At 36.3% G+C, this 19,339-nt stretch overlaps 3 protein-coding genes and 1 pseudogene across 6 annotated transcripts; 2 read left to right on the top strand and 2 right to left on the bottom strand.

Moving 5' to 3' along the window:
• The first annotated feature begins 1,868 nt into the window (after positions 1-1,868).
• Positions 1,869-5,507, top strand: ACBP3 (acyl-CoA-binding domain 3). 2 transcript variants are annotated; one of them, XM_007018478.3, is made up of 5 exons: positions 1,872-2,929; positions 3,688-3,793; positions 3,898-3,998; positions 4,092-4,158; positions 5,183-5,507. In XM_007018478.3, the coding sequence occupies exons 1-5, from the start codon at positions 2,070-2,072 to the stop codon at positions 5,192-5,194; spliced, it is 1,146 nt and encodes a 381-aa protein (XP_007018540.2). In that variant the 5' UTR covers positions 1,872-2,069; the 3' UTR covers positions 5,195-5,507. The 2 variants fall into 2 exon arrangements, with proteins under 2 accessions (XP_088665422.1, XP_007018540.2); XM_088809296.1 differs by lacking the exon at positions 5,183-5,507 and having other exon boundaries at positions 1,869-2,929; positions 4,092-5,167.
• A 1,131-nt stretch (positions 5,508-6,638) lies between these two features.
• On the bottom strand, positions 6,639-7,347 carry LOC18592007 (uncharacterized). Its single transcript, XM_018126176.2, has one exon. The coding sequence runs from the start codon at positions 7,309-7,311 to the stop codon at positions 6,781-6,783; it is 531 nt and encodes a 176-aa protein (XP_017981665.2). The 5' UTR covers positions 7,312-7,347; the 3' UTR covers positions 6,639-6,780.
• A 6,281-nt stretch (positions 7,348-13,628) lies between these two features.
• On the top strand, positions 13,629-16,245 carry LOC18592009 (subtilisin-like protease SBT1.7 pseudogene; annotated as a pseudogene). The gene has a single exon (XR_016027832.1). The product of XR_016027832.1 is annotated as a subtilisin-like protease SBT1.7 pseudogene (transcript).
• A 360-nt stretch (positions 16,246-16,605) lies between these two features.
• Positions 16,606-18,896, bottom strand: LOC18592010 (ankyrin repeat family protein). 2 transcript variants are annotated; one of them, XM_007018484.3, is made up of 4 exons: positions 18,551-18,896; positions 17,921-18,316; positions 17,343-17,459; positions 16,606-16,986 (listed from the first exon to the last, which is right to left on the bottom strand). In XM_007018484.3, exons 1-4 carry the CDS (start codon positions 18,825-18,827, stop codon positions 16,907-16,909), a joined length of 870 nt encoding a protein of 289 aa, XP_007018546.2. In that variant the 5' UTR covers positions 18,828-18,896; the 3' UTR covers positions 16,606-16,906. The 2 variants fall into 2 exon arrangements, with proteins under 2 accessions (XP_007018546.2, XP_007018545.2); XM_007018483.3 differs by having other exon boundaries at positions 16,606-17,459; positions 18,551-18,895.
• Positions 18,897-19,339: the final 443 nt, after the last annotated feature.

Below are 19,339 nucleotides of genomic sequence, written 5' to 3' on the forward strand. Positions count from 1 at the left end.
CAACAGTGCAAAGACCAGTCATCATTTATCTGTCTTCTGTTTGCTTTAAATTTATTTATGCTTTGTTACACGAGAAAAACAAGGTATTTTTGTGCTTTCATAGCCATAGGCCAGGGTTGGAAGACAAGGACAACTCAGTCGGCTTTAGTAAGGTTTTAAAGTCACACTCGAAACCCGCTACAGCCCATAGGCCATAGGTTGCCATGAGGTACATCTCAGGCCCATCTGCATCTAAGCATCGATCCATGTAATCAGTGCTCAAAGACTCAAACAAAACAAGAAGAAAACAAAGACAAAGTCAGTCTCCTCCCTCTATTCTTCCCCTAAACTAATTATATTTGTCAAATCCTTTTTCAATAAATTAATTCCAAAGATTTTCTTTCAATAATGGAGGCTGCAATTTTTAATTACTTCAAGCAATGGCCATGGTTGCAAACTTGTGTATGGACAACCCATTTTGAAAATAAATATTATAAGATCCATGCCAGATGCAATTAAATGTTTCTGGTCTTCTATGAGTAGAAGACTACACAACTTAAACTCCCAAGTTTAATATGTTGTATTTTATCCAAAGGAAGAAAAGAGAGGGAGAGAAGTAAAAGAAACTGATTTCTGATAAAGATAACAGGTAAACGACTAGGCATTTGACATTTTCCATGTCCAAAATCAAAAGGGCAAAGGCAAGATAAGCTGATGTTTGTCAAACAGGGAATTCAAATTCCCAATACCTCAAATGCTGAATAAATCTCTTTGCATCCCCACATTTCTGCTTAGGCAGCTAATACCATCATCATCATCATTCAAGAGATATGCCCCCCGCCCCCCCCCCCCCCCCCCCCCCCCCCCCCATCTTTTCTTTTCTTTTTAATTTCCTACCTTCACGTTAATGTACGTCACAGAATAAAGATAAGCACTCGAATGCAAATGCTTCACAAACTTAGAAAAAGAAATAAAAAGGGTTGCTATTGATCATCATGCAATTACACAGCTGCTTCTGCTTGAAAAAGGGCTCAATTGGGTCCATGTAAAGTTAATACTAACCATCATTATTTCCGTACTTTGACTAATTTGAACCAGTCTACTATTGACACGTGTTTTAATCTCTTTTTTATGATTCTCTTATCTTTAACAAAAAACAAAATCACCTAGTAAACTACTCACATTATACATATAAGCTGCATAAACCCAATAGCCTAGCTTGTAATTCTTTCCATCTACAACATATATATATATATATATATATATATATAAGTTTTCCTTTTTCAACTTCTCCATTGTAAAATATAACTACTTGTATTTAATTATCAAAATGTTAAATTCTTACTAAAATTTTCTTTTTTGTTATCCTAAAATAATAATAAAAAAGCATTATAAAGTGGTTTATATTTTTATTTTAAAAGAAAAGAAGTAAACATTTTATGGGATGGCAAAGAACCCAAAAGAAAGAAAGGAAAAAGAAAAGATAAAAGAACAGAACCAAGTTAAGACCTTGTCGACGCAAATCACGCTACTTACAGAACACAGCAACATCTTTTAGTCTTACATCTTGGGGAAAAACGTAAACGTTGAACACCAAGGAAGGAAAATGAGAAAAATGTTGGAGACAAGGAACTCGAAATCATTGTAGCCAAACCAGTTAACACACGCGCCGTTTTCTGCGAATGGGGGAAAACTCGGACAAGGAAGTATAATCAGGGTGGCACTTATCTACCCGGAGGATAACGTAAGCGGTAGCCACGTCAGCTTCACTTCGGAGGTTTATGCACTTTTTTGTCAAACAAAAAAACTCCGTGACTTAAACCAATGTTGCCAGCCAACAAGGGTCCCACAAATTTTGCAAAAGTGATCCCAATCCCATTCCCACCCTCAAAGCTTAAAAGCCGAATGTGCTTTGCTCTCCTCTGCAAATATCCTTCCCTCTCCGCCTTCTCTCTTTTTCTTTTTATATATTTTTTACCAATTTTTGCAGAAAAAGAGATTACCTATATAATTCATCGTTAAACAACTTTTACTTCTTGCTAATTTCATCTTTCTTTCTGTTTTAATCTTTGATTTTGAGAGTTCTAATCATGGAGATTATCCTGGAGCTCTTTCTGACGGCTTTTATTGCTGTTATTTTTTCCTTCTTGATAGCTAAGATTGTTTCTTTGGCTATGGGTGGTGGTGATTCTGTTTCTGGGGTAGAGGAGAAATCTTTGACTGACGTTGATGATGATATTATCATGGAAGAGCTGGAGTTTGCAGAGAACTTGAAAGTTCAGGGCTTGGAAAGTGAAAAGAAAGTTGAATTTGCTAAGGAAAGTGCTGAGAAGGTTGATGTTTTTGAAGCAGAAGAAGCTGGAGTTGATCAGGGTTTTGAAAGTGAAAAGACAGTTGAATGTGTCCAAGAGGCTGCCGGCGAGGTTGATGAATTTGAAGCTGAGGTTGTGGAAAGATTGAATGTTCAGGGCTTTGAAAGTGATAAGGAAGTTGAGCTTCTGCAAGAAACTGTCAACAAGGTCGATGATTTTGAAGCAGAAAAATCTGAGGTCGGTGAAGCAGAAGCTGAGGTGAATCTTGATGATATTGTTGTTGAACAAAAGATGGAGAAAAAAGAAGTCGAGGAAATCGGTGAAGAATTAAAGGCTGACAATGAAACCAAAGTGCAATCTGAAGAGATTAACGTTGAAGAGAGTCAAATGAAAGGACTTGGGGAAGAAGAAAAGGAGGTGAAACTAGATGATGATGATGATGATTGGGAGGGGATAGAGAGGAGTGAATTGGAGAAGGTTTTCGGAGCAGCTGCCAAGTTTGTTGGGCGTAAAGGAGATTTGGCAGGTGTGGGGAATGATGATCAGATGGAACTGTACGGACTCCACAAGATTGCTACTGAAGGGCCTTGTCGCGAGTCTCAGCCAATGGCTTTCATGGTCTCTGCTCGCTCCAAATGGTACCAAACTTTCCTGTATCTATGTTTATTAATTGATTTTTCTTCTTCTTTTTGCTTATCTTTTTGGTTCGTGTGGAATGTGGATGGTTAGACTTGAGAGAAACGTATTGTTTAAAGCTCTCTCAGGTTTGTGTCATTGTGGAGGAAAAAGAGCAATAGCCCATTAGAGTAAATAAATCAAAGTTTGTAGTACTTGAGAGAAACGTATTGTCTTTGATGCGCTAAAATTTTAATCATTTGTCAAAACAACCGAGGAGAATTTTAAGTTTAAACAATTTAGAAAGCAATTTCGCAATGAAGTTATAAACTGGAAATTGAAATTGTGGTAAATTTTGAGAGAACTTTATTAATGGGATGGTTAAATAAGAAGGGTGGGAAATGCACCTATATTATTGGTCATTTTGTTTCCCATTGTTATGATTAACCAGTAGAAGGGGTTTCAGTTGACAAATTTGAGATAATGCATTGTCCTGTTTCTTGTTCTTGTTATAGATAATGCCTCATATAATTAGAGCTATCTGAAACACACTTAAGTCAATGTACAATGACACACATTAATTAGATTTTCTATAGTGGTCAAATTTGGATTGACTGCTATAACTGGGAAATTTTGTCGAACTTAGAAAAAAGCTGAGTGTGAAACACATTGGGGGCTAGCCTATACCAAATTACACGGTATAGCTTGATTGGTAGTTATAATAACAGGGTTGACAGCTGCTATGTATGAGTGATGGACAGCACTGCTTGCATTGTGCAAGGAATGCTTGGCAAAGGCTGGGGAACATGAATCCGGAGGCGGCTATGGAGCAGTATGTTGCCCTTCTTTCAGACAGAGTTCCAGGATGGATGGAAGACAATTCTGATGTGAGTTCCATGCCTTTCAGGCAGTGACTGTGTTTGATTTCTTTACCAACTACCATTACAGAGAATGTTTGGCATATTTTATTTTGACACAAATCTATGTACAGGGAAAGCATAAATTTGAATCTGCAGAGCCAGGAGCTCCTGGTGGCATGGCGCCTGATATAAGTTCATTTCCAGATCAGCAGACCAATTTTACACAAGAAAGGTGGTTTGTTGTTGGCAATGATAAATTTTTCTTCTGTGCTCATATCATTGTTTATCACACCAAATTTTTTGAGCCACTACATATGTACCGCAGGAATGAAGTATTGAAATCTGCTACAGGAGGAGGTGACATAACTGAGAGCACAAGCACTGAGAAGCAGGTATTATTTTCATTTCCTCTACTCCTTATCTAGCTTATGTGGGATGGAATATGTTATAATAGGTTCAATGGAAAAACCATTTTATCAGAAAAACATGCAAAATGTATGCATGTATTCTAAATGTCTTGACTATAAAATCTAAAACATGTATAACACTGAGCTCTGAAGAAGGAAAAGGATCAAAATTGGACTGCCTACTAATTTATGTGGTGGATCCACTTTCAAGCCATTATTTTACCATGCTAATACATTTTAAGGATTCTTTTCAGCAGAATTCTCCTCCAAATGCTAAATACTTAACAAATTTCATCTAGCAGCTTAACATTTCTTTTTTATAATTCTTTAAAATGTTGAAGGAAAAGCAGCTGAAATCTAACAACAGAAGATTTTGGCAGGTCTAAAAAACAGAGTAAAAGAGTGATGACATTATCTATATTTTGATAATGTCAGAATTTGAACCAAGGTCTTTGGTACTCCTGGAATTTAATAGTAACTTTCTAGGCATCTATGAGAGGTGTGATAACATGTAAACATTCCTATTATTCTGGACCTAGGTACTTGCTGCAAGGACAAGTGCTTCCATTTGTCAGCTTCTGTCATTCATGGAAACAACTTGATTCATCTATTGGAGCAGCAATCATGTTGAAAATGATGCTGTTTCTTAATTATTTGAGTGAATTTAAGTAGCCGTTCCAGTTTTATGATTTTGGAAAGTTCAGATCATTGATGATTCTATTCTAGCTGTGTCAGTTATTATCCCAAGCCTCCAAGAATGTGAAGCTGAAGCTTATTTCTATCCAATATTTAGCTCAATAATTGTTATTGCATCCTTTAAGATGATTTCCTCAAGCGATTCTCGAGAGGGTATATACTGATTGAAATGTAAAAAGCTGCATGGTCTTGGGTTCTTTGCTGATCTGTGTAACATCTACGACAGAACTGTCTGATTACTTATTTTATCATACTGTTGCTTTTGGTCACCGAAAATAGATTACATGTAACTTTATTTATTATGAAATTTCAGGCCAAAGACTGATTAGCATTTGCCCTGACTTCATCCCCCCAACCACAGGGGCCATTCTCCTGGGTTTTGCTTGGTCAGAAACAAGACTACTTTCACCGCCAAGTATAGAAATCTGCCTAGATTGAATTAATCTATCGTGCTGTTTATCTACTGTCCGGTTCGTAAATGATGTTGTGTGGTTAAAATAGTAACTGTTAATTATTGTATAGTAAGCATGTACATAATATGTGAAGCATCCATGTTTGTAACAACTCAATGGATGGCTGGTTGTGACCGCTCAAGTAAAATATTAATGTATGCATTTACCTAATTGTTCCTGGTTTAATGCTGCCTCTTTTCTGTGGCTGATATACTTTTCAATCTTTGACTTCTTTTTCTATTTGTGGTACAAGCAAACTTTTATTCTTTGGCTCTAAAATTTACGAGGGCTGCTGGGAACTTGAGGTGACGTGAAAGAATGTCCATTCAAGAGTTGCATCTGTTTTTGAGTATCCTTGGCATGGAAGACATTTAAAACATGATATTATTTCTCGTGCAGTTTTAAATTGTGAAGGGGACCAGTCGGTTTCTCTGGATTTAAGTAATCGTTTCGAGAGTATTATGCTTGATGTTGATTGGAATATTGTAGTAGTATGAGGCAGTGCATAGCTTTTACTTCAAAGTTTTTTATTGTTGAACGTGAGCCACGTTTCTACTGTCACAAAGCAGGCCGTGGGGTGGCTGAAGGGACAAGCTATGACTTGTACTTCGGCACTATCCAAGTATTCTTGAGATCATTTTGTTGTTATTTTAAGGACAATACCGAAGTAAATGATGAGCTTGATGGTGAAGAGTTAAAGATGAACGAATAAGAGTGATTGATGAAGGGTAGGATTTGGCAGCGGAAATACCATCACCCCTATCCATGTGACTAACAAAGCTAGGACAGGACTTAGAAAGAATATGGGCAATTTTACGAAAGAGCAGAGTCGAATTGTTAGCATGATTGGATGGAACGTAACCTAGTGGAACTAGCCTAGGGCTAACCATGTCTTGGCTTTTCCTAGTTTTGAAGGTAACCATTTCGAACTAAGCAAAGGATGGTCTACAAACTTTTATTGCACCATACTTTAGTTGCAACTATCTTGGCGTCTCGGTTGTCGTCTGGTTCAGGCCTAGCTAGAAAACAATCAGCGACCTAACCTTAATAAATAAGAATTGCTTATAGTTGGCTTTGGCTTAGCTTCGGGATCTTAGAATCTAGATTACTTTGAAACGCAGATTGAAGTGTGAATTGTGAAAGTGATGGAACCGGTTGGCTTAGCATTAGCTACATTTCTGCAGAGCTTTTTGCTTTTGGTATATGTATTTGTGAAATTATGCTATCAAAACTGTTCATTCGGCAGAAGAGAAAAGTGGGCTCCTACCGTTTAGGTTGTCATTGATCATATTTAGTTAGGAGGTAATTTTGTAGATGTAGAGACAATAGAACTTAGTTATCATAGGATGCAGCTAACATTACACATTTGATGGAAAAACAACTTAAGAAATGGAGACATGAGCACTATAAATTGGAGAAATCTCATCCTTATTCTCTCCATAAACAAACATCATTGGTGCTATTTCTGGAGATGGTCCTTCCCATGACCGTATCCTCCACGACCATTTCCTCCACCTGAAGAGCCATGCCCAGTTCCCCCACCATTGCCTGGCCAACCACCACCATCACCACCTTCATTGCCAGAACCGTACCCGCCTCCACCTCTGCCCCCAAACCCACCACCTGAACCATAGCCACCGCCCTGACCCGAGCCACCACCAAAGCCTCCGCCAGATCCATAACCACCACCGCCGCCATTGCCTATACCTCCCCCACTGCCAAAACCACCACCAGGGCCTCCCCCACTGCCAAAACCACCCCCAGAACCACCACCATAACCACTATATGCGGTCACTGGATAGCCAAAGTCTTCACCATGCCTGTGTCCGAGCCCCTTGTTCATCCCACGATTCACATCACTCAAAAACCTTCCTTCTCTCTTAGCTTCGACCACATAACTAAAAAACCACAAACACAAACAAACGAGTCCCCATAAAACCGCAGTACGTCTTTCCATGACTCCACTACAAATTAACCCAACCTGACACATAAAGGACAGCAATAAAGTGCTTAAAAAAAAAAAAAAAGGAAGCTTAGAGCGAGTATGGACGATGTAGTTAATTTAAAAGCTCATGCAAAAGAATGTAGCTTAAAGATAGCAGCATTGGCACTCTTCCAAAGGGCCATATGCATATGTATATACGTGAAGAAGCAGTGTGTAGTGGCAGTGGCATTGTGCCGCGCCCGTAGAGAGGTGTGATATGAACCGCAGCGTGCTAGCTGGTTTTGGTGGTGAGGCCAATTTGCATGACCACAGCTCCCAAAGGGTGCAAATTTGGCATGTACCCTCTTCAACTCAGTTGGATCATGTAAGGGCTAGGGCCCTACGAACAAAGCATAAAAATGCTCGCTTGGGTTATATGTAGAGGTGATGAAGTGGCGGGCTATCCATTTAGATTTGGGCACGAACTTTTAGGTCTCAACTCAGTCCAGCTTGATTCTCCAATTATATGAAATATACACCAAAATCAACTTTGGGTCTATCATCTACGGCCTTACTCTAGCAATGATGGCCTTCTAGAAAGATGAGCTCAGCTTGGGCTTGAAGAATGTGGAATCATGGACCGTGTTTTAATGCAGTCAGAGTTGAAGAATGAGGGCCCCTGATTTTTCTACTAGGTGGACATTAGCCTTTTTTTTTTCTTAAAAATCTAAAATTAAATTGATTCATAAAATGGGTCCAATCTATTTATTTATTGGAAACATTTGAATTGTATTTAGTATTCAAACAACACCCTTGACAAATTATTTGGATAGACTTTCACGGACTTTCTAATTCGTATTAACTATTGAGTTTGACCCTTTTCTCCCCTTATAGTCCTTAGTTAGAGGTTCATGGGCCGGGTCGGACTTTCCATTTTGTAAACTAAACTTGAAGTCCAACCCGACTTATCTATTCTAATTATTAAAACAATAAATTAGTATTTTATATTAATACTTAAAATGTTTTTTAAAATTAAAATTAAATAAAATGTAAATAAAATAATAATATAGAGTTAGGCCTGAACGAATAATAAATTTTGATTTACATAATAAGAGATAATGTTTTGCCGGCCCTTTACATTTTCTTTGTATATAATGGTATAAGTTATCTTTTGTCTACTTGTAAAGAATTTGAAATATGGGATACCCCACGCACCCTTGATGCTCCTCCTTGAAGGGGTTGGCTTATTGAGTCAAGGCAGCTAGCATTATCATAAGGTGCAGGCTTCAATAATAGGGAATAATTAATTATTAATAATAATCCTAAAATGCGTTTAGCATTTTGTTTTAACTTTTAAAAGGATCATCAAAGATAACATACTGCTATCAATATGCGGGTACTTTTAGTAGATTGCTTTTTGCAGCATCTATTAAATATAATTATCTTAATCATGATTAATCCATTATGCAATTCTTTTTAGAATTCATCAATATGATAAAAACCCGTGTTTATATTAAATAGAAGGACAATGCCACCTAATGTTTATAAAGTAATTATTAAATTTATATTACAATTAATACATTAAATGAAAAATAAATAAATGGATGTCAATTCTTGCACGAAAACGATAGGACGAATATGATACGATTACTGAGACCATAATCGAAAAGAACAAAAACCCATGACAATGTCTCGTACCTGATCCTGCTGACCAACTTTTTACTTTATCAGAATTATGGCCATAGGAAGAAAATGAATGATTTGGCCGTGGTTTTACTCCCTGGAATCTCGATGTTATGGCTACCATCATTTCAAGGCTTGGAAATTTAACCCATTTGAGTGCAAGTGAAAAAAACAAGTAACTCGGTTAAAAAAGAGAGGTGGGGACATGGCTTTAGGGAATCAATATCCAGAGGTAGTCCCCGTAGAGTGAGTAAAATCAAAGTAAATCGATTATACATTCAAATTAAACGTGATTTGAGTAAAATAATTTAATTTAATTGATTTATTAGATCAACTAATTTAAAATATTTAATTCAATTAGGTTTTTGGTTGGTTCTTAATTTTAAAAGTTTTAGACTAATTTACTCAAAAAATCAAACTCATTATATATATTATATAATATTTCTTATATATATTAAGAATAATTGATAATAAATTTAATTAATAGTATATTTAAAATATATTATTTTTATATATATACATATACAAATCATAATAATAATAATTTAATTTTAATTTTATTTATTTATAAATCTGTATTAATATAAAATTACAAATTATATATTTTAAATTATATAACTTATACATTAATGTTGTAATACATGATAGTAAAAATCTTACATATTAATATGTTATAATTATTATATTTTAATAATTTTTTGTAATATAAAATATTATAATTATATATATAATTATATAAACATAATACATATATTCAATTTATACATAAGTATTACTATAACTTATGATAAACTTTATTTATATGATTACACTTAATAACTTTATTAATTATCACTTTAGTTTTTATAATATATTATTTATAATTAGTTATTATTTATATCAAACTTTGATATAAAATATTATAATATATAAATTGTGTCATTAATTTCATATATACATAATATAGTAATATATTATATATATATATATGCATATATTTAATTTATACATAAGCATTATAGTAACTTATAATAGATTTTATTTATATGATTATACTTAATAATTTTATTAGTTATCGCTTTCATTTTTATAACATATTATTTATAATCAGTTATTTTCTATACAAATTTTGATATAAAAATTAAAATATTATAACATATGAATTGTGTAATTAATTCATATATATAATAAGTAATATATTATATATACATATATTTAATTTGTACATAATTTGTATATTTTATTATTATAAATAAAATTTATAAGTTTTAATAATACAATTTGTAAAAAAAAAGTAATAAAATTTTGATCTATTGATCCAAAATTAAACATATCAAATCAATTCTATATATTAATTAATTTTTTAAAAATATTTAATACATTTGATATTTAAATATAACAAATTAAACTACTTAATTCACTCCTTTACTTACCCCTAATCGCTTGCATGGTAAGCCACCAAAGGGTTGCCTGTAAACAGATCCTCCGGGTTTTAATAATTGAGGGTGGCTTTGCCTGCCTTCTAACTTACGCTTGCAACCGGTTTCGTTGGCTGTCAATTCAATCGCTAAAAGCGCCTTTAAGAAAAGGAATCAAAAGGGGAGACGATTCAATAGTTGGGGAAAGAGACAAACGAGCAAACCCTCCAAAGATTTTACGTGAAAAAAATCCATTTAACAAGGAACCGTAAATGTTTCCAAGCCTTGGGAGCCAGAAACCCAAATCTAATAATTGCACGTAACGTGAGAGAATGAAAGCAACTGTTAATCGATACGTGTTAAATTTGTAGTGAAACATAAATATGGAATTTGATTGATAGAGGAGGTCAGGGACAGGAAATATTCTGGCTTTAAAGATTCAAGAGCCCCACGAAAGCTTTGTTTCCATAAACAAAGAAAAAAAAATTGACTCAAGGAATCGTATGAAGATTGAAAGATTCTGAAACCACAGCCAACCATTTCCCCTTTTTTTTCCTTTTCTTTTTGCATAATTGTATCTACTTGGTCTGCCAACAGGATTGAAGGTAAACTGAGATTGATAAGATACCGACATGAAGAAAAAAAAAAAAAAAGAACCACCTCCAAGGGGAAATGGTCCATTGTGCACACCATTTCAACACTATTAAATGACCATGATATTGACCACAAGAAAAGCTTAATAAGGCAAAGAAATAGACTGGATTTTGAATATCTAGGCTCATCAAGTATCATTAAACAACACCCAATTTGAGGTCCAAATTTTTTTCTAATTTAAAAATGATTATAAAATTTTTATAAAAAATAATAATTCTTAAAATTAAATTAAAATTATTTGACAAATTTACTATTCTAAGTTTTTTTTATATAGATAAGTTATTTGACAAAAATAATTTATATAAGTTTTAATTTTAATTAAAATTACTATAAAGAGTATTTAATTAAATATTGAAATTATTTCTAATAGATGAAGACATTTTCAAAACAAAAAGAAAAATTCTATTGAAAAGCTTGCTTGTTTTTAAAGAGTATTTTTGAAAGTTCATCTTTAGATTTTTTTTGAAGTTTTTTTTTTTTAAGATTTTGTTATTTAAAAAAAAATTATTTTTTTTAGATTTTTTTAAAATCTTATTTAATCCCTTTTAAGGGATAGATCAATTAAAAAAAATCAAACCAAACAAACACTAAATTTAAAAGATTTCGTTGTGTTGATTATATAATCTGTCTATCCAACTTATGCTAAACTTGAATATTAAAATTCGGATAACTCAAATGAATTTAATAAATAAATACTTAAGTGGGAATCTAATCAATGATGACAAATAGATTGAACCAATCCAGGTTCAACCGTGTCGTGTTTTGCCATCAACACGACTAGACGTACCTACTGGCAACTGTTTCTCTTTGGGGTTCTTAACATCAGTCGTAATAGGAGTGACACCGGCAGAAGCTCAATCTATGTGAGTAAGAGTGTAGAAGAAATAGATGAAGCAGGCGCGGCTAGGCCCTTAACATACTTCCTTTCATTTTAGACAAGAACTAACTGCAGAAGTAATTGCTAAACGACACTGATCCAAAAATACTTGGCTATTATTAGAGGGAAGGGGGGTCCAGTCCAGCTAATTGTCACTAAACTATAACATCAGATAAAGTGGGAGAAACAAACCTTTCGAGTCTGTTGTGATTAAACATTTACAATAATTCTATCATCTAATCAAAACCCTCTCTTTCCTATGAACCTTTTTTCGATTACTTTTGCTGAAAATAGGCCACCAGATGACTTTATTTCTTGATGTTCACACCCAGCACGGAATTCTATATTCTCAGCGCTTTGCGATGGGCAAGCCATCAGTTTCCACTATGGCACTGTAGCCTGGTAATGATAATTGCTTGAATTAAAGTAAAGTTAAACAGCAGGCAGGTTTAATCCTTGTCAGCATCCTTGGACAAATGGGGAATTGGTGGAATCCCCATTATCACTTTCCTCGTGATTATTGGCAGATGCCGAAGGTGGGTTTTCTGGTGAAAGGACAGTGCTGATCTATTAATCAACATAATTGCAATTACAGACATATTATTATTGCAGATCTAACAGTACAACCTCTTTTCCTTCTTCCAATCATCAGCGTTTCTCTGTGCATTACAATGACAAACAAAGACTTCCCTGATATTTCATTTGCCGCGTTCATATCTTGAACCCTGCGTATGGTACCTGTCAAAAGAGAGAGACATATTTACACGTACATGTTAATTCTGTGTTAGATTTGCCAGCAAGGTTCAGGATTTTACAGACTAATGAAAGGAACAGGCAGATTAAGCCATTAAGGGCATTGATCACCACGGATGATGTTGATGACCAAATTAGAGCGACCAAATTGAAAGGAACTTGTCTTTTACCTGTTAAAGTGTGACAGACCACCTAATTGTTGTAAAAATTCAAATCTCTACCTTTGATTTTAGAATCAAATCTTTTGACAATTGCAGGTTTCTTGTTCTTTCAACTTTTCTCTGGATCCTATACCCATCAACTCAAGGTTTACATCAGGCTGCATGTAATTCATATACAAAGAGGAATTAGCCTCTTCTAAGGATTCAACATGTGCTATAATTTATGAACGGATAGGTGGATCAAGATGGGTGTAAATACGAAAAGGGGAAGCTACCCAGATCGAATTCAGGAGGTGGTTTGCCCAAATATTTAATGATAGCAACAACTAAACCCGTTTTAAAAGCAACTTTTCTTAACAAAGCCATTTTCATACCGTGAATGAATGCCCTGTTCTCGGGGCTTAGAATTAAGCAAATTTCCATTTTAGTCGCCATTAATGGAGAAGTGATAACTTTGATGTAAGAAATATCCAAGTATTCAAATCAGTAGCCATTGTTTGCCGCTTGATTCCTGTTTTTACGTAACCCCAACTTTTGTGATTATAGTTCTGCAAGAGAATTTTATGAGGTTTGAGGGGTTTAACATTGTTTTTTTATATATTTTAAACATCAATCATTGAAAGACGAAATTACTAATATTTGACAAGGCTACTTTGTCGGGAATGGATTCTGAGTCAGACCAGTCTCATCATATACTAGACCCTTGGTGACCTATGCACTCATCGTTGCAAAGCAAGCGAAATTCCAGCTAGGAAGAGAATCTATTAATTAGTCCAACCTTAGCGTTGCTTCCCTTCCCACTTTCATTCATCCACAAAAAAAAAAAAAAACACATCCGGCAAGTCCTTGACAGGAGAGATGAAGCCATTGAAATTCAACCTACTAGAAGTCTTCCTGTTTCTGACTTTGTATTACACATGCGCCGTAGCTGAAGAGAAGATCCAGCAAACCGAAAGGACTTACATAGTTCATATGGACAAGTCCCACATGCCAGAAAGTTTCACTGATCACTCCTTATGGTATGACTCATCTTTAAAATCTGTCTCAGACTCGGCATCCATGCTTTACGCATATGAATATGTCATCCACGGTTACTCCACGAGGCTAACAGCTGAGGAAGCTGAAACACTACGAAAACAACCTGGAATTCTCTCTGTCCTGCCTGAAGTCAGATACGAATTGCATACAACTCGAACACCAGAGTTCCTTGGATTAGGAAGGAGCAGTGATCTCTTCCCCACTTCTAATTCAATGGGTGAAGTGATTGTTGGCATATTGGACACAGGCGTTTGGCCCGAGCTGAAAAGTTTTGATGATTCGGAGCTTGGGCCAATACCAGCTGGCTGGAAAGGCGAGTGTCAGGTAGGCAAAAATTTCAACTCATCAAGCTGCAACAGGAAGCTAATTGGTGCCAGGTTTTTTTCAAAAGGGTATGAAGCTGCGTTTGGACCTATTGATGAAACCATGGAATCAAAGTCCCCGAGAGATGATGATGGACATGGAACTCACACAGCAACTACAGCAGCCGGGTCAGTTGTGCCTAATGCTGAATTGCTTGGATATGCTTCTGGAACAGCACGTGGGATGGCTTCACATGCCCGAGTTGCTGTCTACAAGGCGTGTTGGCTTGGTGGGTGTTTTGGCACTGATATTCTAGCAGCCATGGACGCAGCTGTTGCTGATGGAGTGGATGTTTTATCAATGTCTATTGGGGGAGGAATGTCGGAGTATTATGGTGACACCGTCGCCATTGGAGCATTCACAGCAGCAGCACATGGAATTTTTGTATCTTGCTCAGCCGGAAATAGCGGACCCATGCCAAGCAGCTTGTCAAATGTTGCTCCATGGATAACCACCGTAGGTGCTGGAACATTGGACCGTGATTTCCCCGCCTCTCTTACTCTTGGAAACGGCGACAAATACTCTGGCGTGACACTTTATAATGGAAAGCAGTTACCTGATTCCTTGGTGCCACTAGTTTATGGTGGTAGTGTGAGTCATTCAAGTAGTGGAAGTTTTTGCATGGCTGGAAGTTTGATTCCAGAAAAAATTTCTGGGAAAATTGTGGTATGTGATCGAGGGGGTAGTGCGAGGGTGCAAAAAGGAGTGGTGGTGAAGGCTGGTGGTGGTGTAGGGATGATTTTATCAAACACTGATTCTTATGGAGAAGAGCTAGTTGCTGACGCGCATCTCTTACCTTCAGCAGCCGTTGGGCAGAAGGCTGGGGGTGCAATCAAGAAATATATATCTTCCAATCCTAATCCAACAGCCACAATTGGTCCTGGAACCACAAAGTTAGGCGTTCAACCATCTCCCGTGGTAGCAGCATTCAGTTCTAGAGGACCAAATCCAGTCACTCCAGCAATACTTAAACCAGACATTATCGCACCAGGAGTAAATATCCTTGCTGGGTGGACTGGCGCAGTTGGTCCTTCTGGATTAGATAGTGACAAAAGGCATGTAAACTTCAGCATCATTTCAGGCACATCAATGTCATGCCCCCATGTTAGCGGGTTAGCTGCACTTCTCAAGGCTGCTCATCCTGAATGGAGTCCAGCAGCCATTAAATCTGCTCTGATGACCACAGCCTACACAACTTACAAAAGTGGTGAAAAAATCAAGGATGTCGCAACTGGAGGACCAGCAACGCCATTCGATTATGGTGCTGGGCATGCAGATCCAGTTGCAGCCCTTGATCCTGGCCTTGTCTATGATGCCAATGTTGACGACTATCTTGGTTTTCTTTGTGCCTTGAACTATACACCAGAACAAATTAAGAGCACAACGCACAGAGACTTCACCTGCCATACAAGCAGTAAGTACACCCTGGGAGATTTTAATTACCCATCCTTCGCTGTTCCTCTGGAAACTGCCTTAGGCGGAGAGGGTGGTGCTGGCGTCTCAAGCACCATAAAATACACTAGGACCCTTACTAATGTTGGTGACCCGGCAACCTACAAAGTTTATTTGCATTCACAGACCCAAGCAGTAAAAATCTCGGTTGAGCCAGCAACACTAAGTTTCAGTGCCCAATACGAGAAAAAGAGCTATACCGTGACATTCACAGCTACCTCTAAGCCATCTGGTACAACCAGCTTCGCCCGTCTGGAATGGTCAGATGGAAAACACATTGTTGGTAGCCCAATAGCTTTCAGCTGGACATAACCATGACAAAAATTGGGTTCATGATTCTAATATTGGGACTGCCAAGTGCCATTAAAGCACGAGTGATCTCTCTTACAGAGTGATGAATACTGTCTTTGTAGTATTTACATTACAGCAACTGTGCAGGCAGAGCCAGCTGTGTTTATAAATATTCTCCAAGAAACTGAGGGGAGCATAAATTAAAAAAAAAAAGTCAGGACAAGGTGGGAAATAACTGTACAGTGACCTACCTGTATAAGGAACTGGCAAGTGAAGTTAGATTGGATTCCTAGTTATAATTCATGTTTTCTAAATCTTACATACTTCTAAATTCCTGTCTTTCATGATTCACATGCACCATTGAGTAACATAAAAGAAGGTTGCTGTCATTCATATTTCTTTTTTTTCCTTTTGCCATTGATTTCATACTTAAACCTATAAGATTCTTCATAAAAAACTAGCTGCCTAAGCAATCAAGCATTACCGATCAACTAAAGATTTTGGGTCTCTCTGCCACCCTCAGTGTTACAGCAAAACCAACAGAGAAAACAGAGCATAGGATATTCATCATGCTTTTAATGTGTATTACTGGGTTTGCCACAGCAAAACCAAAGGAAACAACGGAAAGAACCAACAAGAAAGCAGAGACATTGGCTTTTCATTACAGATTAGGTAGCTTTAATGCTAGTGATGATAGCAAAGGAGGAAATTTGAAGAGCAATTTAAACAAGGAATTATTCATTACAACAGCAAAAAGATCTGTCAAATACTTCCTCGGATATCTGCCTTGGCTGTCAATATAAAATATTAACTGACTCATGTCTCTCTCCTTATGCATAAACTGATTTTTTCCTCATTATCTGAAGCATGTAGAATGATTTCCTCAAGCAAATTTTGAACCATGATAAATTTGCTTATAAATAAGTAGAATCAGACAAAATGAACAGAATTTTGACTAATTTGTCCTACTTTCAGCCAAGAAGCTTAACCAGTCAAAGGAATTGGTGATAGATCCAGCCCATACACATTCGACTAGTTCTCTTTCTACAACTGATTCTCTGCATGATGTTCTCTGCACATAGTTAATCCAGTGACAAAAAGATAATGTAACATGCATGCAATCCTAATTATCCAAAGTCAGCAAATGATGGAAGATGATGTTGAAGTGCTTTTGCGATCAAACTCTAGTTTAAGGGATGAAAACATTTCTGATATTGGAAGTATGTAATCATCATTCAGGGTCCTGTAAGGACTGACAAACAGGGAGATAATACGTATCGAGTTGCCAATATTTGTGCCTCACACCTTGCCAAACTTCTTCTCCCAAGCAATCCTTAACAGGCAAGGGAATCAATTGTGTCGAGTACCCCAAATTCTCCAGTTCTAGTGAAACTAAATGGCAGTAAACAACATGGAAAAATGCATTACCTCCACAAAGGCCATTAAAAAAAGAGTAAATTCCTCCAGGCTTCAATAGCTTAGGAAGATGCTGATGAAACTCCCTCAGGTCTTCATAGTATTCTCCATAGGTGTCAAAGAAAATACCTAAAAAGGTTTTGCATACGATTCAAAGTGTTATTAGACAGGAAGGTAGGACTATATAACACAAGGATACATTTCTTGATTAAAGGTTACCCTACATTAGTAGGTAGCAATTTTTTTTTACCTTTTGTTTCTGCGGTTCTATAATGTAAGAACTCAAACTAATAGTACTTCCAACTAAAAAATTCTACTTGTTCAAAGAAACTATACTACATGTTTCATGAAAACTGTACTAGATAGGTTGGTGAAATTTCTTTATGTGATACAATGTTAATTGAATCAACTTTATTAGCATATCTCAAAGTCGGAAGATCTCTAATCTAGAACAGGGATATAATTACAGCATGGTGATGGAGTTGATCCATATCAGCAACCAAATAAGAAATTAACATATATGTAAATGACATATATGGTATACATACAAATGGACAGATATTGAAAGGGTAAAATGAATCTTAAATTACCATCATAAGATTCAAGCTGCGAAAAAACATCTTGCCAACGGCCAAATATTATTTTTACGTTATCCTTCTTGCCCCAACCAGTGCGAAGCATACGCTTATAGACATCAGGATGAGCCTCAATAATTGTATGCGTAGCTGGACCATACTGTTGAATAGCTGTATCCACAAGACCCATTCCAAATCCAACATTTAGTATGTTACCACCTCCTGAGCAAACTGCTTTTGCATGAGCTTCCATCAATGGTTTCTCCCAAGCCATCATGACAGCCTTGCTATCAGAGTCCATCAACTTATCCTCACTAAAAGAAACCCTATCTACCAAGTAATCCCCTTCAGAATCACCACTCTTTTTTGTTTTCCTGGCGATGGTTCCCAAAATCAATTCAGCCTGAATTCCTGTTCAATTACAAACACTTATTTGTCACACATTAGTGATTCTCTATTCAAATTATCTCCTTTTAAATCAATATATTTAAACTAAGAATAAATTAATCGATTGCCGTTCTTTGTTCTAATTGGTTTCAATTAGTAACTTTAATGAACTACTCAGCTCCCTTTCATATTAAACTTCAGGTAGATTCTATACTAAAATCAAATACGGTAAAAATTACACACGAAGTTACGAATTACCAGCATAGACAAGGACTTCAAAGGCTTCCTGGTGACCAGAGTCCATGGCGAAGTCACCAGCAGACTGGTTAGACGGAGAAAGAGCGTTCCAGGGCGCCCCAGCCTCGAGGAGAGCTCTGATAACATCGGTTTGGCCGAGCTTGGCGGCGTGCATGAGCGGCGTGAGTCCATCGCTGTCGAAGTAGGAGGCGTCGGCTCCTGATTCTATCAAAGTTTTCACTTTGTCGACGTTGCCGTTTCTTGCTGCTTCGCAGAGTTGCTCTCCTTCAGTTTCCATGTCTGCGCGTGGGTTGTCGGGGTTGGTTAGACAGTGGAAATGTGAATTGAAACCCTGCTGCTGACAAAGATCAAGATGGATTTTGTGTTTTTTAGAGTTGTCTCCACTGTGCTATACTATAATTAGGAAAAGCTCCCCATAGTTTTATCAAATTAAAATTATATCCTCTATGTTTTCATATCCAATAATATAGTAGATGTTATGAATATTTTTGTGAATATTTATTTATATTATCTATATCTAGATTTGATGTAAATTAAATTAGATTAAGATATAATCCTTTTAATCCTTAAGTGTTATCTTTATCTTATAAATTCAATCTAGATAAGAGGTTATTAGCTTATAAATAGACTTTTTTACTTGATTTGTAAGTATATATTTGAATAAAATCTTCTTATTCCCTCTAATTACTTTTTTTTCCTCTAAATATTTTCATTTATATTTTTCTAAAGTTGTTCTTTTAAAATTTGTTTCATAACATATTATCAGCATAATTCTTTGATCTCCCAAGT

Source organism: Theobroma cacao, chromosome 8 (genome assembly GCF_053813885.1).
Source record: "Theobroma cacao isolate CCN51 chromosome 8, ASM5381388v1, whole genome shotgun sequence".
NCBI classification, from domain to species: domain Eukaryota; kingdom Viridiplantae; phylum Streptophyta; class Magnoliopsida; order Malvales; family Malvaceae; genus Theobroma; species Theobroma cacao.